The 25,251-nt window shown below is 52.5% G+C and overlaps 1 protein-coding gene and 1 pseudogene across 1 annotated transcript in view; both read right to left on the bottom strand.

Annotated features, from left to right (window-relative positions):
- The window catches only part of JAG1 (jagged canonical Notch ligand 1), a 34,155-nt gene extending 12,009 nt beyond the window's left edge, over positions 1-22,146 (bottom strand). The window contains exons 1-8 of the mRNA XM_028113014.2: positions 22,066-22,146; positions 21,330-21,635; positions 12,686-12,737; positions 7,116-7,370; positions 5,305-5,365; positions 1,348-1,478; positions 956-1,075; positions 397-510 (exon numbers count right to left, since the gene is read on the bottom strand). Coding sequence (XP_027968815.1) covers positions 397-510; positions 956-1,075; positions 1,348-1,478; positions 5,305-5,365; positions 7,116-7,370; positions 12,686-12,737; positions 21,330-21,635; positions 22,066-22,146 — 1,120 coding nt within the window. The remainder of the gene's footprint in view (positions 1-396; positions 511-955; positions 1,076-1,347; positions 1,479-5,304; positions 5,366-7,115; positions 7,371-12,685; positions 12,738-21,329; positions 21,636-22,065) is intronic.
- Positions 22,147-22,687: 541 nt separating this feature from the next.
- Positions 22,688-23,860, bottom strand: LOC148163576 (uncharacterized; annotated as a pseudogene).
- Positions 23,861-25,251: the final 1,391 nt, after the last annotated feature.

Genomic DNA, 25,251 nt, shown 5'->3' with positions numbered 1-25,251 from the left:
CGGGGCCACCTACACCCCTGACCAAATTCAGGAGTGACCACCTCCCCTGCGGGCAGCCAAGTCTCCATGGCGGCCAGGAGAAGAACTAGGACTCGATTCCACGGAGGCAGAGCTCCAGGGAGCACACAAGAAGCACGCAAGAGGGACGGGGGTGTCCCACGGAGAAGCTTCTCCCAGTAGCCGCCACACGTACTAACTTAGCACGGTAGGGGGAGCGCGCCCGGAGACTTCCAGTGTAAAGGCTGGAAGCCCAAGCCAGACCCACCCGACACCCTTCCCATCAAGACAGACCCATCACGGAGACCTGACACCGAACCCGGCCCAGGTCCCCGCCCCCACCCCAACACTCGACACAGTGATCCTCTGGAAAGGACCCAGGCCAAAGCCCAGACTTACTTGTGGAACACGTGGGGCCCGTCCAGCCGGGAGAACACTCACACTCAAATCCCAGTGAGGTCTCCCTGCAGCTGCCTCTGTTGTGGCAGGGGTCAGACAGGCAGGCGTGCTCCGCTGCGAAAAACCAGGAGGGTAGTCAGCAAGGGACTCCCGCTTGTGGCTACCTATGTCCTCTCCCCGCAGCCAAGTCCCAACGCCTGGGCCACCACCAGCTCAAGCTCGCTTCGATAAAATGAAAGCAAGCATGTGCTATAACCCTGCCGCGTCTAGGGAAGACAGGAAGGCCTCTTTCGCACCGAGCGTCTCCCGCCACATTCCAGGGCATCGCCGAGCCCGGGTCACCGCGCGGCAAACACCCCACCCCCCACGCTAGGCAGCATCGCCGGAGAGCCTCGCGCTGCTTGAAGGAAGCCTCGAAGACCCACAGAACTGCTGGGATGGCAAGTCTTCACTCTGGAGGCTATTTTCATCATTTTACGAATTCTTAAGGGTGTTATTTTTTAAGCTGAGCATACCCAAAAATTAAACGAAGGGCTCTCGGTCTGCCTGGACCACTTACCGATTTCACAGTTGGATCCTGAGTAGCCCTCAGGGCAGGAACACTGATACTTGTCGGGACCCGTGTTGCTGCAGGTTCCCCCGTTGAGACAGGGCTGGCGGGTCCCACAGTAGTTGAGATCTGCCAGAGACCCCGGGACAGCGGTGGCTCAGAGCAGATGGTATAGGCTGCCGAGCTGCCATGTTCCCAGCGCTGCCCCCACCCCGCCCCCACCAACCAGAAAAAAAGATCCCAAACCACAGCGTGAAAGGCAAACTCTTAACAGATTCAGAATGAATCTACAAATAAAAATAAAAAGAAAAAAGCCAATTACGGCCGCCCCACCCCTTAAGGTCTCAGGCGTCTCCCGCAGGCCCTGTCCTGCCCCAAGGTCCAGTCCCCGAGGTGCGTACCTTTGTCGCAGAGCTGGCCGCCCCAGTTGGTCTCACAGAGGCACTGCCAGGGCTCGTTACAGGTGCCATGGACGCACCCAGGGTGCGGGATGCACTTGTCACAGTACAGGCCTTGCCAGCCATACTGGCACCTGGGGGGGACAGACAGCACACCCCCCCCCTTTAGTCCTTACAACATTCGGGGAGATCTGTGCCCTTTAAATGCAAGGCTAAGGAGCTCAGGCCTTTCTGGTCTTGTTTCGTTTTCGGTGACAGGACAGTCAGACTTGCAAGGTTTGTGCGGGGGCTCCGTCTAAACAAACATTTTCGGTGGTTGGGCCGAGGTCCCCTCCCAGGCGACTCGCGACAAAAGCAGGGCTGTCTGGGGAGAGGCCAGCGGGGGCTGCCCTCACAAAGCCACTCTCTTCTCAGGCTCACAGGGCTGGGCGAGGGTGGGGGCGTGGAATAAATCAGTTCAGGGCCCAGCCGGCTACGGAGGCCACGGAAGGACTCTCGGGTGACAATAGCCATGTGACAGTCTTTGCAAAGGCGGCCTGGCTCTTTGTCTAAACAGCAAGTCACGACCCCAGTGCTCAAAAAAATGCAACAAGACACCCAGGGCGGCAGGAAGCTGCCTCCCGATGAATCAAACGAGGGAGGGGAAGGGGGCACCCTCCTCTGGCAAAGAGGCGGCGAAGATCTCGGAACCCACTTCTGCAGGAGAGTGAGGGAAGCCACAGCACTTGGAACCGATCCCATAGATAATTTATGACCCACTACCGGGGCTGCTTATGCTAATTCATTTTATAGTTATTTCTCACTTTGGCAGGGGAAGGTCAACTCGGTTTATCTAGTATTGGGGAACAGAGTCGAGTTTCCTTTATAAGCGCCTCATTAATCGGATTCTTTTGAGGCCAAATGGTGCCTCTGATCCCCAAACAAAAACACAAACATAAACCTTCACCTGGGGTGGGTGAGAGGGCAGAGCCTCCGCCACCCTCCCCTCAAGTTTCAAGCCCTGGGAAACTCTTAACTGCCCTCTCAAAACTCGAGCTTTGACAAACAGGAGAAAGCCCGAGGATGGTGGGGGTGAGCCTGGAACAGGGATGGGCAGAGCATTTCTAGAACAGGACCTGGGAAAAGCCACAGTGAGAACCACCAGCACCCTCCCCCAGCCCGAGCCACTCAGCTGTAATGCTGGAAAACAAGCACCCTCAAGAAGGGAAGGCTTTCCGTTTCCAGGGAGCCAGAGGCAGGCTAGCAAATCCTTATCCTGGGAAAATTATAGGGATCCAGCTAATAGCTAATCACCCACGGCCAAGAGTCAACTTAACCCCTGAGAACACTGACTAACCACTTCCTAACTTCCACAAACAAGCCATCCACACCCCAATTCAAAGAACCCCCAGAATGCGTGGTTTAAACTGAATCAGACAGAGGGTTCGGCTTTATGTAAAACAGAACAGCAGCCTAAATGACCATGACCATTCAGAGCAGTAAAGAAAAAAAATTTTCTACCAGATTTTTTTTTTTTTTTAAATAGTGGGGCTACCCAAGTTAGTGGGACTTGGGGGAGGGGGTTTCATTCAGTAAAAGATTATCTTAGCTTGAAAGCTATTAAGAGGCAACTGATTTGGAAATAGCAGTATTCTTACTGTGTTCTCTAATTCCCTTCCAAATTATGGATGGCTACACCTCTTCAACTTGCCTAATAAAAGCAAGAAAAGGCAGCTGAGGACCCAACCTCACCTCTTAATTAATGAGAGCTGGATCCCCAAGCATAAAGAAGAAACCACAAGAGGCCATGGATGACTTCAAAAGAAAACAAATAAAAATACTGACCCTAAAAGAGGCATCCACAAAGTTATCCCAGTTTAATAATGTATGATTAAGGTTCTCATGAGAATTTGAAGTGACTTTCCTCATACGATGATTCATCATTAAGTTTGATATTATTGGCAGGCTTGCAATAAAGCAAGCATGTGCACCCAGGAGAAGGAATCTAAGTCTACTTGGGAACAACAAAACCAGTGAAGTTTTCTCATGTGGGATCTTAAAAAAAAATAAAAAAAAATAAAAAAAAAAAAAACCACTGCCTCTGTAATACATAATCCATAAGACAACTTACAGGTAACTCGCCATTCAACTATTTCTGGAGCAGGACACAACCTGAACTTCCTCGGCTAGGAGGTTCTGTTTTGATTTTCTTTCAAGGTAGGCAGAACAAGATGGGCTGGGAGACTATGCAAATGACGTGTGGGAAAATCGCACCTTAAGTAAATAAGGGCACCGGTGCGTGTCTGGGCAGGGAGTGGGAGGGGAGACTTCGAAAGAGAAAGGGCTAAATTCTGGAAACAAAGCCTGCTGTTCTGGCTGGGAGGGCCCTCCCCTGCGCAGTGGCCTGCCCATTCTGATGACAGTAGCAGAAATCGCGGTCGGCCAACACTGATATTCATCTGAGCGGGGAGCAGGCCCAGAGTCGCTAATAATACTGCCGATCTGACATTCTCTAGAACACCCTTAATTAAGAAGGGTGAAGGTAGGTGGATTCCTGCTCGAACTTTGACAGCAATGCTGTCAAATACGACGCTCAGTGGCCACCAATGGGGCTTAGTAGGCAAACCCCCCCAGTCTTCCAGAAAATAAACTTCTCTCTCAAGTGGAGGAAGAGACCATTCCAGGTCACCCTGGTTTTATTTTACTTCCAGCTGCCTTAGTTCTTAGTTCTTCAGTGTCAGGCCTCAGAGCTCAGTGCCCCCCACTGCACAGGAGGGGAACAGATGCGGTGGTGGAGACACAAAGTAAAGACCCCAGAGAATTCTCTGTAAAGCAGCAGCCCTCCAGATACAAGGAGCAGCACGACTCTTTGGTGGGCTCGCCAAAATGCAGATTCCTGGGCCAAACCCTGGCCTGGGATTCAGTGGGTGTGGGGTGGCACCCAAGAATCTGCATTTCGACAGCTCCTCTGTTAAATCGGGGAATTACCGACGTGGGCACTGAGGTTTGGGGCAGCGATTCCCAAAGCATGGTCTCACCAGCAAGAGTGGCGTCACCGGGGGGCTCGTTAGCAATGCAGAGACTCGGGCCCACCCCGACCTGTGGACTCAGGCTCTGCATCTTAAGAGCTCCAGGTGATGTGAGTTTGAGATGCACCGGTTTAGACGGTTTTGTAGGCCTCCTGTGGCTCAAACCAGGGTGGCTTCTGGGGCACAAGTGATAGGCCCCAAGGAGCCTTTCAGTGTCACACTAGATCTGCTAATCCTTCAGATCTGGGAGGAGGGAGAGTAAAGTGTGAGACTGTGTCAGAATGCCACGGACACCAACGCCGTTTCCTGAAACAAGCCTTTCCCAAATGGGCATAATGTACGTTTCAAGAAGGTTCCAAAAACTGTAATCATGAAGCAGTCGGGGTGGGTCTCTGGCTTCTGCATTGTCCGGGACCATAAAAGACCAGACTTCAAAGGCCAGCAGCAAAAGTCTACATTCATCAGGCTCAACTGACAAGATTCCAGCGCAGCCATTAACCTCTCAGCACCGGTCGGCTCCCGCCTGCAAAGGGGCCAGGAGATTGTACTAATCCCATTCTAAAGAATGCTCCGCTGTCCCCTAGTGATGGGAAAAGTGGGGGAGGGCTGGGAGACGGAAAACCAGGTTGGGAGAGGAGACAGACTCAAAGAAACCCACATCCCTCCATCTCATCCATTAGCACTTTAAGGGGAAGATTATAAAAACGTGTTATCAATTTACAGAACAGTTAATACATGACGTCACCGACTATGCCCATAAGAGTTTTTTCTCTTCCAAGAGAGAAGTGCGCACATTCCACCAGACAGCTGGTATAATTTAATAAGCTTTGGATGTGCCTATTTAGATTTTTTTAAGCTTTCTTGTCCTCCAAAGAAAAAGAGGCATATTCACAATAAATTCAGTCCCCCTCTTGCATTAAAGGATTAAAAAAAAAAAAGTTTAGTCATTTACCTGCAGTCACCTGGGAGTTTGCAAGACCCATGCTTGGGACTACAGCCCTGTCGGCAAATAGCTGTAAAAACAAAAAACAAAACAAAACACAAACACACAGATGAGTCAAGCACACTGTTTCTTGCACCACCACCATCATGAGAATGGCCTAGCACATTAAGCCTACAAAATCCACAACTTTCAGAGATCTCATGACAAGTCCATTGTAAGGAGAGGAAGATGGGAGGTGCCCAAACAGCAAATCCAGCTTTAAACTTCAAGGCCATGCTAGCAGATCTTCAAAACATGATACTACTCAGGGACAAAATGCAGGCAAGTCGATGGAAGGTGGGGGGGGGGGGGGTTCTTCATCCAGTCTCTCTCAACAATAGCTACCCTGCTCCCTGTCGATTCCCACCCTCTCCAAAAGAACAGAAGCTGTGATCCTTCCTCATCTCAACCGCTCTGTCCCATGAGGGGCACATTCAGAGGAGTCCCAGCCTCCTTAACCCCCACACCCCCACCCCCTAAAAACGCCTGATGGCTCAAAAATCCCATGGGACTAACAAAGCCAACCGGGCTGACTTTATTTGGCAGGCTAAATCCGGAGGCCAGCTCGGGTGGTACTTTTGCAAAGTATCCTCACAAAGCAATTCTGCTTCATTTAAAAAAAAAAAAAAATTTTTTTTAACAGATGGTAAAAAATACTAAACATGGTTTTTAAGTAATTGTTTCTGATTTTTAGAACACCAACTACTTTAAGTATGTTTGCCAATTCTTTCATTTGGATCCCAGAAATGCCATCCTTTTAAAACTCTAGTGATTTAAGAAAAGCTCAGGAGACCTGCAAATTCCTCTTTGTCCTGCCCTTCAGTCACAATTCAAAAACTCCCTTTTTAATTTGAGTGCATCCTGAAAGAATTTACCAAATTAGGTGAAATAAGCAGAGTACAGTCATGTTTGGAGGGCCTACTCTGGTCAACGAGAACTACCCATTTACTAAGAATTAAAAGCTTTGTAAAGGTACAAACCACAGATGATGCTGTGAACATCTGTGACTATGCAGTGAAGTCCCCGAATCCCAGTAGAAGGGCTGGGACAGTGGACAGCACATCTGCAAGCTTACACTGCTGTCATGGGTCCACCTCTCCACGAGTCTGAAAGCCCGGGTTCACCACTCAGCCCTTCACCTTCAATGCCACGGCCCCCGAGATGCCCCGTGAAAGCTCACCACAGGCCACACTGAGCTCAGGGGTGTCATTTCCTACAGGATCACAAGTTCAGGAGCAGAGCTAACCCTGTCCCATTTGGCATCTGTTTTGGGTCAGGTTCCTTAGAAGCAGAGCCCGAGACCAGGATCTGGGTATAGGAGAAGGGGGCTGAAGGCAGCAGATGGAGCAGGGGAAGGAGCCGAGCAGGGGGTCTCAGCTGGAGTCTGGCTTCCACTTGATCCCAGGGGAAGCCCTGGAGTGTGAACTGTAGCACGGAGTGCAAGAAGGTGGCGAGGGGGGCTGGCCTTTGTACCCCCATCCAGTCATTCACAGTCTGTGAATGGGAGTCCAGCTTTATGACTGAAAGAGGCATGGAGTGGCTGTTTGGCCAAGGCCAACGCTCTAGAGAAGGAACAGCTGTGAGCTGTTAGCAGCCAACACGGGGGGTGGGTTGGGGGGACACCAACAGCATCTTTGTGCCTCAGGCCTAGAAAAACAGCCCAAACATCTCTCCCTCCCCCCACCTGAGACAGCCACTTGGCTGGGTGGGGACAGAACCGGACCCCAACGGCGACAGCCCCTCAGAGCTGGTAATAACCCAGCCAGCACAGGCCCACGCACCTCTGTTACACTCCGGGCCCATCCAGCCCTCCATGCATGTTTTGTTGCCATTCAGGTCGCAGGCATAGTGTCCAAAGAAGTCATCTCGGGGTCGGCAGAACTTATTGCAGCCAAAGCCGTAGTAATAGTCATCACAGGTGACACGGATCTGATACTCAAAGTGAGCAACCCCTGTGTTCTGCTTCAGCGTTTGCCACTGCCTGCTGGGGTTTATCATGCCCGAGTGGGAAGCCTTCTCAATAATGCTGTCAGGCTCTAGAGGCAAAAAAAAATAAAATTGAAAAGCATTGACTGCACTGACTTCTCCCCTGGCCATTTTGCCTATTTTACATAACGAAAACAAAGGCACATGGTACAAAATGCAAACAGTATTCAAAGGGGCAGAAAAGTGCAAAGTCTGTCCCCCTCCCCACATTTATTTACCCTTGTTAATGGGTGCGTAGTATTTCCCTGTCCAGGAATACAGTGAAATACGTTCACACCTAGTTCCTGACAAAGGGGCATGTAGGTTGTTTTGACATTTTACAGGTCAGGCAAGCCACAACGAACATCCTTGAACCCATCAGCCCGTGTGTGTGGTTCTAGCAGTAAAAGACCTTCTAGAAACGGAAGTGCACCCAATCCACATCTGTCCACAGCCAACCATGAACTACTGCGAACGAAGCCCCATCAGCCTGTCGTTCCACCTGCACAGGAAATTGGGTTTCTCGACAGCAATGCCAACATAGTATAGATTATCCAACTTTCTGATCTCTGCCTGATAGGTAAAGAAGTAGCTCTTACTTTAATTAGCATTTAATTAAGGGATGGTGAGCACCCTTCCACGTGGTTACCAAGCCATCTGCAGCTGTTCCTGCGAACTGTGACCTGTTTCTCTCCTTTGCCAAGTGTTCTATTGCACTGCTGGGCATTTGCAAAAGCTCTTTACATATTATAGAAAGCACCTGATTCCAGGTAAAGGTTAGCAAGCCTGCTCTTCTGGTTTTAGAGTCTCGGATCTTGATTTAGAAAGACTTGGTCTACCTTCCAAACTCTTCACTAGAAGCCAAGGGGTAGAGTTAGGTTTTTAAAAAATGATAAACTTTGCCACCTTGTCAGCAGCTGGCCCTTGTGCCACGGACTTGAAGCATCTCACCTTTCACCTTTGCCTAGAAGGCAGAGGGGGAAAGGGACGCACCCCAGTTTAGAGACAGGTAGCTTGGGGGTTTTTCTGAGCCAAGTCATGCTCCTGAAAAGGCGCCTATTGGAAATGAACACGCCCAGAGCTCGGGCAGCCAGCTCTCACGAGGAGCAAGGAGTGGTCCTGCCCCCAGGTCACTTATCATCTAGTCTGAAAGAACAGCCAGGTACCAGGTGCCAGGAGTCCAGGGGAGGGACGTAAAAAGGAAGCGAGGCACGAAGTCACACCACAGCCTGATCTGGGGTTTTGTTTTCTTAAACCTGCTGGCACCAACCCTTCACCACCTTGTCAGACGCGAGGCCACCTCAGAGAGCCCTGTATTAGGACCTACTCGCAACGTCTGTGGTTCTTACCCACCCACGCCCCTGTTGTTCTAGGCCCAAAGCCTGCGCTCATTTACAAGGTTATGCAAAGCCAACAGGTGACCAGAGAGGAGGAGCTGAGGGGCTCCTTCCACACAACTTCCAGCTTTGCCCTAGTGTTCACCCTCTGGCTTTAACTGTTGTGTGGGCAGGACAAGCCTTGAACAAGCCCACATACCTGCAGACTCACACCCCAGCACACACAGAACCACTTGCAGATAAGGCTTCACTAACATGAAGTTTTACAAATAAACACAGGCCGAAGAATGACAAAAATGTCCCTCCGTTAACTGTGTGTTTGCTCTGCCGGTTCAATTAAAAAGTGAAGCGAGCCATTACCATGTGATTACGAGACCTTAATAAAGGAATTATTTAAACACATGGCTCAAAGGCCTCCAGCATCTCTGGGGCAGGTAGCAACCACAAACAACTCAGCCGAGAGTCCAGGGCAATCCTAAAGGCACAGGCTGAAGGGTCTTTTTCAGTAGTTCGGTAGGCTTTCCACCCAGGTCTAGAAAATATGCAAACGATCATTCCGGAATCCTCCATGTGGCTAACAGATCAGGAGAGCTAACTTTGCAGCTGTGTGGCAGGTTTCTCCCAGCAGGGCCAGAGGCAGGGAGTTGGGGGTGTGCGACATGCTCTCTGGCATCTGGGTTATAGAGATGTCTGCTGCCTGCTTCTTCCAAGCTGCTGCCCCTGAATCGTACTTCCTCTCAGCTTGGGGCGTAGAGGTGCAACCGGGGGCGGGGGGCGGGGAGGGGGATAGTTCACTTGGGAGTCCAGCTTTATGACTGAAAGAGGCTGTTAGCAGACCCTCCTGTGATCTTCAACTGTGTGAAGATGGAGCACAAAGCCCCCACCACAGCCTCGCAGGCCAAGGTGGAGGTAATGAGGCAAGTCAGAGCACAACCCTGGGGCCACACCAACCCACAAACCTAGGACGGGAACATCGTCAAGATGGCTAAGCTAGGAGGAAAACCCGGTCTGAGTAAGCTTATTTGTGTTGACGTATCTCCAGAGCAGTCCCATAAACTGAAATCATTTGCACTGGGGGAGACCGAAATATTTGTACCCTTATCTAGTGCAGCTCTGAAACAGAAGAGAAAGGATCTCAGAGGACGGACGCCAGGAGGGCCAGCCTTAGACAGTACTCTAACACACAAACGGTACCTGCGCTTCCTCTGGGCCAGCCTCTCTCTGCAGAGCCCAAGTGAGAAGGAATTCTCCGTCCTAAAACTCAGGGCTCGGCCTCTAAGCTGAAACCAGGATTTCGGCAACTTGTTCGGCCCCCAAAGAGCAGCCAACTCCATCTGGGTTGCTCCACATCCTTGGCCTTTGCCCTCATGGAGTACCAGTCCCATGGGAGGGACAGAGGGTAAAGAGAGTAATAAGCAAAACATTCCAGGCAGTGCAAACAGCATATGCAAGGGCCCTGCGGCAGGACAGAATGAGAGGATGCATCGGAGGACAGAATGGTGACTGGTGGCATAGGACCAGAATCCGGATATGGTAGAGGACAACATGGGACAGAGTTAGCAGGGAGACAAGACGGCTGTGCAAGGCCTTTTGGGCCACACGAAGAGCTGTCCCAAGAGCCACAGGAAGCAGCCAAGTGGCTCTTAGTGAAGCTAACCACCAAATCGAATCAAGATGTACACCAGAAACTAACAGAGGACACTGTAGGTCAATCATATTTACATTAAAAAAGAAAAAAAATGCCCTGGAATGGAGGATGGAGAGGCAGGAGGATGGAGAAAGCGGTGGAAGTGGGCCAGAGCAGATACGGATGGACTAATTCGGCCACCACCGTAGGAGCTCAGGCATCAGCAGAGGGTGACTTGGACCAGCATAGTGGCAGGTGACATGGCAGGACGTGGCAGGACTCCAGTGCTGCACTGAAGATTTTTCAGAACCTGGAGGTGGATTCGATACGGATGCTCAAAGAAAGGGAGGTACAACAGGGCGTCCTCCAGATTTCTGGCTCATGGTACTAGGTTGAAATGCTGGTGCCAGTCATCCATGAAGGGCCCTAGGCAGGATCTCATTTGGAGAGAGAAGATGCCAAATACGGTTCTGAACGTGAATTCAAAATCCTTTGGAAGCACTGTAAAAAGAGAGGCTGAATAAGCCAGTGGCTTATCCACTCCTCTTTGGGGTTCACTAAGTGAGCTTTAGTGACGTGCAGTAGGGCATTCCAGGACTTTGGGCCAACTCCTCTCTTTAAGAGTAGAGGTCTGAAAACTCCTTCTCCCTACATCAAGTCTTCCTTGTGCCCTTCCAGTGACCTGGTGGCCCCCTCCCCAGCAAGGAAATGCCCCCAAACCCCAAAACATGGCTACCCTGAAATGCAGACCGCCGTAGGCAGCTCTGAAGACGCACCAGCTTCCCAGGGGCACAGCTACCTGACCTGTGGGGTGAGGGAAGGCCCAGGAAGGGCCCTGCAGGGGCTAGGTGTCCCGCATGCCCTAACAGGTGTCCTGAATCAGCTCTTGCCACAAGCCAGGATCCATCTCAAGGACGTTCACTCTACCAGACTCTTAACATCTCAGCAGGAAGGGAAGGAGAAGCCACTTTGGCACCAGAGTATCTGATGAGTCTATTTCCCCCCCGTACCTACCCGCCATTTTCCCAATGCTTAGTTACCATTGTAACCAGGTCACAGTGACACCAGGCTCACACAATCTCCAATGTTTGTAGCAGGGGAGGGAGGAGAGAACACACAGGTGTCTGTGACCCTGACTGGCATTGGCCACAACCACCGCTGGTTACCCCCCCTCCCCTCCCACCACACCACAGCCGGACTGGGGATCCCCCTCAGAGAGGAAGTCCACAGATCTGGGCTTCGATGATGTCGAAGCAAGAGGAGGGACCCAAATGGCCTGCAGCCTCAGGCTCACCCGGGCTCAGGAATAATTACGTGGCCCTGGGGGGCCCCAATGAGTCAGACTCAGCCTGAAGCAGCCTGCCTCACAAGTACCAAGCCCTCACTAGGCCCACTCTGGGCACTCGCCATTCTCAGATCTGCTTGAAAAAAAGAAGGCATGGTGAGAAAACAAGGGGAAATGTTATCAGCAGCAAAAACAAAGAAAGGGTAAGGTAGAGAAGCCAAAGGGAGGAGACATTCAGAGAAGGTAGGGCAAGGACAAAGAGTTGGATCAACCCTTCCTCCTACACAGACTAAGGGATTTCAGCATGAATCAAGTTTTCCCAGGACAACCCTCCAGATCCTGCCAGCAAAAAGGAAGCGCACAGTCTCCACATGTGAGGGAAATCGTCTTTAAGTCACATTTAAAGAGCAAAGATTACCCCGTGTAAGCCAGGCTACTGCCATGTTCAGACATACCCTCTGTGACTTCCCCACCAAAAGCCACCCCTCGCAGCTCTGAAAAGCAACCTGCCCTGAAACAGTCCTCTTTCAGAAGGGGCCGAGGCAGCCATAGGGCCTGTGAGGCTCTGGGATTCCACTTCAATGAAAGGTGGGTCATGCCCGGTGTGGGAAAGAAACCCCGACTGACCGGCTAGAAGCTCACCTGCCCACCAAGTGAAACTCAAGGTCGGTCTTTAGATTTAGAGCCCAGCTCCACCTTTGCGGGCTTTATCTTACTGATGAGAGATTAAACACTCACTTAAAGTTTAAATGGACTTTTTAAAAGTCACTACTTTGATCCTTTAGCAGCCTACAAGGTTTTAAAGTTGTAAAACCATTAAGATTGCTATCCCAAAGATAATCTAGGTCCCATATTCAGGAACTCAGTTAACTGGGACTCTGTCCCAGCCACTTAATATTCCACGAGGACATTCTAGGGGAGGTTGTAGAAAGGACTCCATGGAGCAGGTTGCCCTGGGCTTGGGGGGGAAGGGAGGGGAGGGGAGAGGAGAGGAACGGGGTTGGTGCAGACAGCAGGGAGTGGTCCAAGTCCTCTGAAGCACTCAGGAGACAGATCCAGCTCCGACACTACCATACTCCAAGCACTGCGCTTCCAGAAAGACACACCTGGAGAAAAGCCCATTGCTGTGATACTTACGGAGAGTGTCGTTACTGGAATCCCACGCCTCCACAAGCAAAGTGTAGGACCTCTGCAACACAGAACAGCAGCAGCTTAGTATCCAGAAATAGGGATCAGCTCCCAAATGTCCTACTTGCTTGGCCTCCCCTCATACCTCACCACACAAAACCGTAAAGTCAAAATGAAAACTCTGTTTGCCGTGGAACTGAGATCCCTCCCCTCCCTGGCACCCACCCCCAGGCTGGCTCCTTCCACCTGGCGGGGGCCCACTGCAGGTCGGTCATCGTCCTCTTATGCAAGCAGCCCAAAGTCATGATCAGGAAATACCACCTCCCTATATGTGAACACTCTACAGTTTTCGAAAACTTTCCAGACCCCTAACGCTAGCACATGAGGAAAAAAAAAAAGAAAAAAAAACCCACAAAGAATTTCTTCAAGCTAACCTAACCAGGTATTTGACTGGGCGGGGGGGGCATCCAGGGAGGAGGGCCGGGTATTGCTAAGGTTACACTTTAGGCCCTGGTGGGGCAATCCCTAGGGAGGCCCCCTTTTCCTTTTCAGAACCCCTTTGAAAGCCCTGTCAGTGCGAGACCATCTCAGCTCCCACAAGTATCAGGTGACTCTAGGAAGCAGGGCGGGGGGGGGGGCGGGGGGGGTAGGTGCAAAGAGACTAAGACAAAGGCAGCGACCCAACTTGGGGTGCTTGGAGGGCAGACTCTGGGGACGAAATTACAAAACGGAGAAATAACAGCACACCCATGGGTTATAGCTATTGATGGACTTATCTGTCAATAAGATCTAACATTCCAGGAATAATCAGAGTCCACTAACTAAACAAATTCCCTGGACACTGGCAGGATGCCAGCTATTATACTGAAGGCACCTTTTATCTTCCAGGCTTATCTCGGAATTCTAGCCCCCCCCCCAATCCAAGCCATTAGCAAATTCCCGCTTTTACTCAAATCTTCATTTGTAATTTAGAATGAGGTCAGTCTCACAAAACACCAGGGTTTAAATAAACCTGCTATCTTGGCGCTGGAGAATGATATCGGAGGGAGGTGGGGGAAAAAGGCCCTTCCTCCTCTGTATTCCTCTTGTCACAGACAGATACCAGTGCATCGGAAATAGCACATTGAGCACGTCGCTCAAATAATACCCTGCGCCAGAAACACCATTACCAAGAGAAGGCACCTACAAGGGGAGGCGAAAGTGGAGCAAAAGAAAAAAAAAAAAGGCGCTTCATTCATAACTCTAGGCAAGCTTACTGCTCACACAGACACAGCATGTTGTCTCCGAATATAAAAATATCTTGTGATAGACCCTGCCTTGGAATTCAGCCGAAATATGTTTCATACTCAAAGCAGAGCAGGATTCCATTTCGTTCACTGATAACTGTGGGAAAATGCTCAGAAAAGCAAGCAAAACCAGGCAAGCCAGGGCACATACCCAGCCCTCTCCTGTTTGGTGGCCCTGGGTCCAAATTCATTGTTGTCATCATTAATATTTTATTAGTAAAAGTTACACCTTATTTACAGCCTCTAAGTTTCCTGGGACTAACTACAAATTACAGGACTCTTCCCTGAGAGCAGCAAGAAATTACATTTCTCTATTGATTGGAGGGGAGAGCCAAGTCCAAATGAGGCCAGATGTGGGGCTGATTCTGTATAATTAAGCCCTTCGGTCGCTGGCCACGTCGAGACTCATGTTCTCTACTTCCACGTATTGTTGTAATTAATCCTCTGATTAAATGCATTGATACCCGTAGTTCCGACAGACTCGCACAAGTGCTCAACATGTCGTTGCCACAAACCCCGCAGAAGGGAAAGGCGTGCCAGGCCTGAGCTGGCATGACAGTATTAACTTTGCCTCAGGCTCAAAGGAGGAGGCATCCTTCCGTCCTTGCACAAGAGCCTGGAAGACCAAGCTGTGTCCCAGGCTCCTCCTCACCGGAGCTGGGAAGACCTCGGGAGGTGCTGACCAACACTGCCCAACCTTGAGGGAAAAGAGTCACGCAGAGCAGCACCAGAGCTCAGGGACACCAAGTGTCATGATGGTCCTTGAACTGCCTTCTCAGAGGTGGACGGGGGGTGAGGGCTGGGGGCTCCAGCGCTGGCACCAAGGCCTTGCCAAAAATAAATAAGACGCTCTGGACTGTCTTGCTCTCCCTGGTTTCTGAGAAGGGCCGATGGTTCTGGGCCTCACCTCCCGGGGCAGGAGGATTCCTCCCACCCAGCCTTCAGAAGATAGGATTCCCTCCAACGCCCCTATTAGGAGGCCCTCTTACCTCCCACTCCATCCCCACACTATAGATCAACAATCAAGATAATTTGGTAATGATTATTTGTTGCTAGGAACTTTAATTTTTCCCAGGCCCACGCTTGACCTCTGTACATCCCAGAATATACATCCAGACTTGGGCAATCCAGACCATGCACTTTATGTCATCATCTTAGGCCAGTACCAGGCTAAAAACCGGATGCAATCTGCTAGGATCATGTCACCCCCAATTTGTCACTGCAAATCTGACCCCCAGCAGAGGCCAAGCCCCTGGGCACCCCCCCAAGGGCTTGGAAAGAGGGTGCCAGGCCAGATGATAGGCAAGTGTCCAACTTAACAAGTTCATACAAAAATACCACCCACAAGAAACAGAAATAGCAAATACCTGGATTTTTCTTGGTCTTACACTACAAAAGTAAGACTAGGAAAGTCCCCTTGCTTTCTTCTTTTTTCATAAATCTCCCCAGAACGATAGCGGGGGGCGGGGAGGGCAAAGCAGGAGAGAGGGGGTAGCTAACAGAACTTGGGTGTGGGTTTGCGTCTCCCCTTTCCCACACCTCCAGGCCCAGGGCAATCTGGCCACAGAGGCTGGTCCTCGTGCTCGGGGAGCAGGAAAGAGGAATGGCCAGCTCTCAGGACGACCTTCGGGGAGGACTGCTGTGGCCTTTTACCTAGAGGAGGGGCCTGGCCTCCAACTCCCCAGGCGTCCCAGGGCTGCGGCGGGTGGTGTCCTGCGCCCATCTGACTCCGCAGTGGTTACCTTGGCACCGGGCACAGGGCTAAGCACTTAATTGCCACATTAAGAAGGGGGATGTAAGAAACAAAGGTAATTGTGTTGGCAGCTGGGAACTTCCTTTTCCTGGCAACAGTGGCAGCCAAACCAAGCCCTGAGAAGAGGCTGCTTCCATTCCTGCCAAGCTGACGGACACAAACAAACCGCCATCCAAACGGCACGCGAGCAGCGTCCAAAACCCCAGGCCCTGCGCTGGGCGGCCGGGGAGCCCACACTCTGGGGATGCCTGACGTGCCCACGGGGGGGCCATTGTGCCAGGCAGCCGGCCCCGGGGTTGGTCTGGGGCCCTGCGCTCTGCTGACTCAACTGTCGCTTCCTGTCGCGGGCCCTGTATTAGCAGTATTTTTTGGAAAGGCTGCATTATTCTCTGTAATCCTCATTTCAGTCAATTCGGCCACACTATTGTCCTGCCTGCGTCTGGGTGGCCACGGTATAAAATATTCCAGTCACAGACATATTAAATAAAGGCTTCGGAGATCGCATGTGTGGGCACACGCACGCTCGCACGAACAATTCACGGGTCCCACGGCCATGGCAGGGGGAGGCTTGAAGAGAGGACAACTGCCCCACAGCGGCCAGGCTAAGACGACTTCAGCCGGAGACAGCAATTTAGTCTGCGGGGCTTGACATTTCAATAGAGTCCTATCTGGTTACAAAGGGTGATTTTCTCATGAAAGCCCACCTCAAAGACTCACCAAGTGGGCCCCACAGCTCATATCCAGATTGGAGGCTGTCCATGAGATGCCCCCACCGCCTTTCCCATCATTACCCTTACCTGTTTGAAAAGCATCCCACTGATAATTAAATGCACCAGTTACAAAAGGGTGGCGAGGTTAATAGATAGAATACCGAGAAGCCAGCCAAGCACAACCGTCCGGTTCACACAGAGCAAGCCTGAACAAGAAGCCTTTCTACTTATTTACCAAAAGTGCATAAAAACTGGGCTGAGCTGGTAGAGGACTCTGAACTATTTATGTACCACCACTTTTAACCACTGGGAGCCACGTTGCAGAACTTCTTCCCTGCACATGCACTGCCCCAGTGACAAATGTCGCGGGCACCATGAAAACAAGGGCCACAGGGCAGGGCAGTCCCTGCTGTGGTCAGAAACCAGCAAGGAGCTCACAACACAGCCACTCAGTGCCACGAGCCAAGATAAAGGTGGAGCATTTCTGAATGTGGAACTCTGTCCCACCTCTGCCACCGTTTCAGGAATCGCAAGAATCATCACTTCCCGTGCATCCTAACAGATCTTCCTAAAGTTGAAAAGTAGGTTAAATGTACTTTTTTCTAATTTTTTAAGTGTACTTAAAAGCTGGAGCCAAGTGTCCCTTCTATCAGAAGGAACACACTTAGAGAAGTTTACCAAGGGGGGCTGCTCTGGAATATTTGCCTTTATGGGTGATATACTAATTATATGCACATCCAGAGATTAGTTACAATATAAGAATGCATAATCTGGAAAGCTGGACATTGGAACCAAGTGCTGGCCCTTTACAATGGGCTGGTGGCAGCTGTAAATTCAGCCACGGCCTCTGTTTGCATCCGTTTTCAGATCAGGAACATGAAGACTCCTTATTGCCTTGGCTGCATTTCTTCATGAAGAACATTTTTCCTCCATGCTAAACTTCCCACAAGCCTTTTACCCAAAAGGTCCCTTACCGCTCTTTGCTATAAAGATTTTAGGCAGTATTCAGATTGCTTGTTTTCAGGGGAGTGACACGCCTGTAAGAGGCTGATGCTGCTCCTCCTCACCCCAACTGCCTTGATGCCAAAACTTCACTGTTCCCCACACGTTTGAAGTCCCTGTAGAATTATGGGTGTGGAGTTGGTGGGTTGCAAACTCATACAAGTACTGGAGGTTTGAATAAGTTGCTAAGAAACAAGACAATAAGGAGGAAGAAAACAGAGCAGTTTACACCTGAAAGAGAAAAAAAAATTAGAAACCGAGTACCTTGAATGGGGATTTCATTTGGGGAACGGCCATTCTGCCGACACTTAGCACAAAGTGAGCACAGGTTCCCCCTCCCCCCTAGCCTAGTTTTGCAATGCAGACATGTCATTTCATCACTTTAATTTGACACAGGTGTCAGAGAAGAGGTTTTCTCCCCATGAGAACAATCCCTTGCTCTGAGCACTTACACTCAGGGGCGCTGTTTGTCTGCATGCATGGTGGCCACATGGGTTGTAGATACTGGCTGCAGAAAGGAGCCAGTTCAAATGAGAACCCCATCCCTCCACCCTCCACGTGTCCACACCACATCTACAGAGGTGCAGGGACCCAGAAACGCAGCAGAGGGAAGACAAGGACATGTCAATTATATTCTGTGATGAACCTTGGAGCATCTGATTTACCCAAACCCCTGGCAGTTGTTCAATCAGGCCTTAAGCGTGAAGGGGGCCAAAGCTGGCGTCCCTCTGGTATGCAAGAAACACACTTCACTGGATTTCCCTCAAAAATTCAGTTGTTCTCAGCAGCCTTTTAAGACTGTCAATGACGTTTAAATAGGAGGCCAAGAAGAGACCAGATACGTCAACTTCTTCCCCCCAGGTTTCTCTAAATGCATTTTACTGCAGGGCCTGCAATGCATCAATTCAGCGAACTGGGGTTCTGGAGTTCCTAAAAAGCTTCAGGGGCTGGGTAGTGGTAAGTACACTAATGGATTTTTAATAAGCAAGTACTACCGGGATTTAGCACTAATTTTGGGAGGTGCAACTTAACCATTTCAATGACTTATAAATGGTTATTCCCAAATCACTTCCTGTTGAGCCCAATTACCTTCCACAATGTATGTTCTTATCACTGGGTCCCCCTGATTGGAGGGTCATAAATCAGGCCAGTTGCTTCAAGTCACAACCCTGCGAGCACAGCACTGGTATGGGGATTAGAAGCCACCAATGAGAACCACGAGCCTGGAGCTGGGGCAGCAGACATCCAGTGGAACATAACCAGATACCATCCAATGGGCAGACCCACCTCTACAGAGGTCCCCACGTGGACCCTGGAATGTGGACTAGATTTCAAATGTGACTGCTCATTTCCTCTTCTTCCTCTCTAGAACATGAACAGTTTGAGTTTGTGATTCCCAACAAAGACCTGAATTACACCACCTTCTAAACTGACCTTCTACCGTACACCCTGGACCACAGCTCTTCCGTGGTCAGCACATTTGGGAGGACCCATGCGAACGGTAACTGGGACTGCCTAAGGGCCTGGGGCGCAAGTGGCTGAAGTCCAAGGTGGTTTGATTAAAAAAAAAAAAAAAAAACCCATATCGTCTTTCCATCTTGAATTCTGTACCAAGTTCAGTTATTACTTATTCAAGAAAGTCAGTTTTAAACAGACATGCTTATTAATATTTAATTGCCAAACTGAATGAAACTGCTCTATGTACTTCAATACCTAAGTGTTTCACTTCGGTTAACACTTACCCTGGAATCATTCTTGAAAGTTACAGACTGTGGTGTTTCTCTAACCACACTCGGGAAAATAAACTAAAACAATACACCTAAACGCCACTTTCTCTTGGGAAGTAAGGCTTATATTTCACAGCAGGTCTTTTAGGGGGGCAGGGTGGAGACTCATTTATAAGTGATACATGCATTTGGCCCAACTTCAAAAGAACCACACTCAGTGTAGCCCCAGCGGTCTCCCTATTCTAGAAAAGCCGAGAGTCTATTTCATGGTTGGTGACCCGTGGGCCCTGAAACCACAGAAGAGCACCAGCAAATCAGTCGACTCTGCCCCCACACACCGCTTCTGCTCATTCCCCATCTAGGACTCTTCCAATGTCAAATGGGGACAGACACACCTTCTAGGTCACTTTTCCAGAGCCAGTCCAGGGAGCAACGCTCCCTTGTTCTCATTCAAGCGGTCCTCTGACCTTACTCTCCAAAGTGAGCCTCAGCCAGGCCTGCAGCTTTTCCACATCACTAATAAGATTCCTTTTATGGTCTTGTGAAAAGCAAGGGGCTCCGGACAGATCCTCAGGAGGGTGGAACCACCTGCAGGCCCCTTCCCCCTAAACTCCAAACACAAGTTCAAGGGCGGTCAGTATTCACAGTTAACTTGGGCACAGTCAGATTAAAAAGTGGCCAGCCTCTTTAAAGTTCTCCCTAGCAGGGGATTAACAAACAAGATAAACACTCTTTGTAAAACTGAAATCCCACAACAGACGCAGCCCTCCATTCTCAAAGAACTCTACATACCACGGGTTTTTATAAGTTCCTTTTAATGGCACGTTTCCGATAACTCTTATCTCACTCATGGCAGAGGACACTTTATAATGCCAGCTCCGGTAAATGCGGGCCTTGAGAGCCACCCCAAGATACACACACACACACACCCCCCCACACTCACCCACCCAGGCACTCTCCTCCTTCCTCCCCTCCCGGCGATGCGAATCACAGCCCCAGCCCGCGGATAGGAGGCAGCAGAGTGCACCCCATCAGAGCACGTGGCGGAGAGTATTCCCCTGGGCACCAAGCTTTCCCCCTCCCCCCTCAACGCCCACCCTCGCAGCACGGGCTGGGCCAAGCCCCAGTCCTGGCGACGAGCCACGCACGCCTCCTGGACAGCGGGAGCGGAGCAGAGGGCACCAGCATTTTCCCCTTTCCTCCCCTTCTGCAATCACGCTCATCTTCCTTCTACCCAGTTTGGGATGTTGCAAGGGCCTCGTTGCAGGGTCGGTCAGCGGGGCCGGGGGCCTCAAGCGGCACCCGGGGCGGGGGTCCATGCACTTGGACTCAGCAGCCACCTCTACTGGGCAGCCCCTTCCAGGCCTTGACACGCCCCCGGAGGCTAGCGGGGGCCGGGCGCCCGCCGGACGAGGGCGTACCCCCGCCCTTCCCGGGGAAGTTTGCAAACACAGCTGGTTCCACAGCCCGGGAACCGCTGGAAGTGAGGCCACAAGGGCTACACCGCGCGGGGGCGAGGGCAGGAAGGGGCCGGCAGGGGGCGGAGGCTCTGAAGCTCTCAACTCCAGCAATAGCCCAGAGACACCCCCCCCCACACACACACACCCCAAGCGGCCGCCGCCCCCGCGCCCTCCCATCCAGCCCGGAGCGCGTCCCCGCACGCCCCAAAGTCTCCCGGAGAGCAGCGGGAAACAGGCCCCCCCACACCCTCCAGGAAGGACACACCCGCCCTCCAGGCCGCTCACGAGAAAGGGGAGGGTGCCGATTTGGACCGCGTTCGAAGGCCAAAACTGCGCCGCGTCGCTTTCCACGGCGCATCAGGTTTAATCGGTTAAGCAAAGATCGTCTATAAGAATTCCCAGGTCGAGGATTGGGGGGGGGGTCACTCAAGGGCCTTCAAATTGCAAGTTTAAACCGGCCTTCCTGGGAGCTTTGCCCCACAAACCCCTAGGGGCTCCCCACTTTTGAGCGCTTAGCAAAAAGCCTCGAAGACGGGGCCTGCTGAGATCTAACTACAGAGTCTCGGCTGCTTAACACCCCACCCCGCAAGACTTTTCCAGTTAGCGCAGAAGTTTCAAGCCAAGGCCCTTTAAATCCCTCTCGCAAGAGAGAGCGGGGCTCGGCAGGCGCGGGTGCGGACCTCGGCGGGCTCCCCTCACCGCGCCGCTCACTCACCGGCCAGGCGAAACTGAAAGGCAGCACGATGCGGTTGCGTTCGTTGCCACGACTGGCCTTGAGATTGAAGGTGTTGCCCCCGATGACAGGAGTGGATCCCGAGCCGAAGCTGCAGGGCCCCCCGGCCGTGACGCGGGACTGGTACTCCTTGAGGCACACTTTGAAGTACGTGTCACACTCGTCGTGGGAGCACTTGCGGTCCCCCGGGTTCCGGACGCCGCCGCAGCAGTTCCCGTTCTGCAGCTCCCCGTTCACGTTCTGCATAGACAGGATCTCCAACTCGAACTGGCCGGAGGCCCCGCACACCTGCCGGCGAGGGAGGGAGGGAGGGAGGTCAGCGCAGGGGAAAGTTGTTTTCTTCGAGGGTGGAAGCAACGACTCCCTCCCCGCCCGCCCCGACGAGCCCTCAGCGCCAAGTGAAAATAATTTTGCAAAACCGAGTGCAAACACTCAACGTGATTTCCCGGGCATAAAATGCACGAGCGCAGGAGAAATCCGACGACTGCCCCCGGGGTGAACAGCGGAGGGAACGCAGCCCCCTGCCCCACCTGGAGGGTACATTTAGGAGGTTCGGGTCTTCCCAAGCCCAAGGGCAGCCTCTCAGGCGCAGGACCCGGCCGGGGAGCCGGGCGCCCAAGGGCTCCCGAGCCCGCTCCAGGCGCTCAACCGCAGGCGTCCAGGGAGCTGAGAGGGAAAGGAGAGGGCGGGCCGGGGGGAAGGCCCGGCGGTCTCCTACCTTGGCTCTCAGGGCGCAGAGCAGAGCAAGCAGGAGGCTCAGGGGGCGCCCGAGCCGGCCGCGCGTCCGTGGGGACCGCATCGCTGCGCCGCGCGCCGCGGGCACTCGGGACGCTGCCGCCGCCGCTGCTGCTGCTCGCGCTGGTGCTCCAGCCGGTGCTGCCGTCGCCGCTGCCCCTGCGGCCGCCGCGTCCCGGCTCTAATATACTCCGCCGATTGGAGCATGCACGACTGGAAAACAACACCACTTTTCAAAAGCCCTTTCAAGAGCGGCGCGTTCCAGAAGGCAAAGGGCCCGGCCTCCTTTTATTATTCTGATCGCTTCTTTGAGGCGCTCCCCCTCCTCTTCCACCTCCCGGCTTTCTTTCCTTCTCTCGCGCTCCCCTTCTTTTATTATTATGATTATGCGCAGCCTTTATATTCCCTTTCAGATCAGCTGCTTAAAAAGAAGAGAGGGAGGGGAGAAAAAAAAAAAAACGAGCCCAGCTCGCGGGCCGGCTGCAGGTAACACAATGACGCGTGCCCGCCCGGCTCTCGGAGAGGGACTCGGAGAGCCCGTCTGGGAGCAGCGGCCCGGGCTGGCCACCTCTACCCAGCGCGCCCGGCAGGCGCATGCGCGCTTATTAATATTCATGAGGAGGCGTGTCGCCTGAAGACACGCCCCTTCCCTCTGGTTGATGGGGAGGGGGAGGACTGGGAGGAACTTGGAAGGGGCTGGGGGCTCAGGGACTCGCGATACAGCGTAGACGTCCCAGGGCCCAGCGCGGACCCCTGCCCTCGGGAGCTTTGGGCCAGGCGGGAAGGGGGGTAGCGTGCGGCGAGGAACTTGCTAGGGTCCGTTGCTCAGGGACGCGCGGCGCCTCATTGCTGCCCGGGAGCCCCCTCGGACGCCTCGGGCCGGGCGCCTGTGCCCGCCCGTCGGGGCCCCAGGTGTAGGCGCCGCGGCGCTGCCTGAGCTGTCGGAGCCGGGCAGCTTCCGCCTTCCGAGCCGCCTGCGTCAACTGCGGCTTTCGCCCCAGGAGGAGGGCCTGCCCGCCGGGAGCCCGGCCCGCTTTCCCGCGAGCGAGCGAGCCGCCCAGAGCGCGCTGCTGGCAGCGGTAGCGGCAGAGGCGGCGGCGGCGGCGGTGGCGGCGAGGCTGGCGTGCTTGCCGCCGTCTGCTCGCCCGGCGGAGGCGACCTGGGCAGGCGCTGCTGGGAACTTTGAAAAACTTTCCCGGAGCCAGGCTTGCCGCAGATTCTAGGGGAAGCGTCGGCCGCGCCCCACCCCCTCCCCGATCCGAGTCTGCGAAGTCTCGGAGGGCTCCCAGCGTCAGGGTCCAGCGTCTTTTCCAAACCGTGCCACGGCAGGGTCTAGGGGAAACCGGGAAGGGGAGGGCGGCGGACACACTGGGGTCTGCTCAGATTTGGGGAGGGGCTGAGCGACATGCTGATGGGCTTGGGCTCCCACTGTCCTGGTCTCGCTGCCCAGGCCGCAGTGCCGGGATTGCACCTGTAGGCGGCCTCCGAGCAGCTCTCTGGGTGGCAAGAGAGGAGCCTGGAACGGACCGTCTCCCCGCCATCGCCCTGAAGCAGAACTTGGCTTTCTGGTGTGGCAGTGGAAACCGATGCTATTTTCCACCTTGAGGCGAGCCTCGCAGTTTACAGCGACACTCCTGGTCATAACCAAGGTCAAAGGAAACCTGCGGGCTGGCCAAAGCCTCTGCCAGCCCCTCTCGCAGCAGACATGCTGCTGCGTTTGAGGGGACCTCTTGATTTCCCCTGAAGGATGACAAAGTTTTGGCCCTCATATTGGGCATGTTCTGCGGAAAAGCGCGACTATTCAGGGGCAGGATCGTGGCTTGACGCCTCTGGGACTGTGGGTCATGATGGGCTGCAATGGGTCAAAGCAAAATAGTTTACAATATACTGAGTTATGAGTGCATAGAAGGTTGGGTACATTATGGTTATTTACTGCATTTAGTGGCAATGTTTTCGGTGCCAGATCTCAGCACTCTGGGGAATAAGGCAGCCAGCTGACCTCTTTACATTTGTTCAAAGCCACCAAAGGTGGTTTAGCAATCTTGGCGTTTTAACAGCTCAGGAAATACTCCTAAGAAAGGTACCTTCTTAGTGGCAATGTGTCCCATCTTGACCATCATTGGTGAGATGATCTGTGGCACAGGCAGCAGCAACCTGAGCATTATGTCTTAATGTGCCCTAGTCCCTGCAATTATCCTAAATGCAAGGCAGCCAGTTGTCAACTGTAAGTGCATCTAGACTTTTCTCAAAGTTTCCAAACCAATCTCCTCTCTCTCCTATCTGCCTCCTTCTCCCTTGTCCTCCCAAATGTCCATGGGGGTGCTAAGTAATGGCTTAAAGGCAAAATGCTTGTGCTGGGGATGGGGGGAAACACAATTCGTGAAGGCTGATGAAGTCTTCAATTGCACACTCCTTGGAGTTCCCCATGTCTGAACGTGTTTTAATTCTGTGCCCTGTGGCTGGTCCCCCACACACTGCTCAGGAAGGAGGCTGAGGCCTTGAGTTGCGTTTAGATCCAGCCACCTGGGTTAACCTGAAATGGCCACCTGAGATTTCAGGTGCCTCCAGGTAGTAATCTGGGCTGCATGTAAGCTGGGGTCAGCTCCAGGCCACAGTTGAGTTTAGCCCCCTTGATTCTTTTTTTTTCTTCTTATTAAGAAAGAGAACGTAGGTTTCTGGGGGTTGAAACTCTCCAATGAACCGAGAGGTATGTGAAATCACTAATAAACACAAAATTCATATGTCGAAAACGACAGTGTCCCTCACCCTTCCTGAGCTTGGGAACCCACTTTTAGAGAAGACCGTTGTGGGCTAGAGGGGATTCTTCTGAAAATTTTCAGCTGGGACTCTTCCAGCTAATTGGTACTCCCCCAAAAAGCCAGTCACGTTTACCGCAACAGACACCAACTGGAAGCTCTGCCCTTTACTTCCTTGCTGCTGGCTCTCAGCCTCACTCTCTGTAGAAGGGGGAACTTCTTCGGAAAGAGCTCAAGCACGCAGATTCCCCCTTGGCCAAGTCACATCCTGCCTTTGGGTACAGCAAGTGAACATTCCAGAAAAAAACGTTCCTGTGGAAAGTGCCCTGTTTAGCCATCACACCTACACCTGTGAGAAGGGGAAAGGTTTGTGGTCAGTTCCTGTCTGACCCGTCTCATGTGCTCCAATCATA

This window comes from Eumetopias jubatus, unplaced genomic scaffold, assembly GCF_037043125.1.
Source record: "Eumetopias jubatus isolate StellerSeaLion01/CBP00866 unplaced genomic scaffold, mEumJub1_p1.0 scaffold_9, whole genome shotgun sequence".
Lineage (NCBI taxonomy): Eukaryota > Metazoa > Chordata > Mammalia > Carnivora > Otariidae > Eumetopias > Eumetopias jubatus.
The sequence above is the reverse complement of the archived record's forward strand: the minus strand, read 5'-3'. Positions and strand labels throughout refer to the sequence as shown.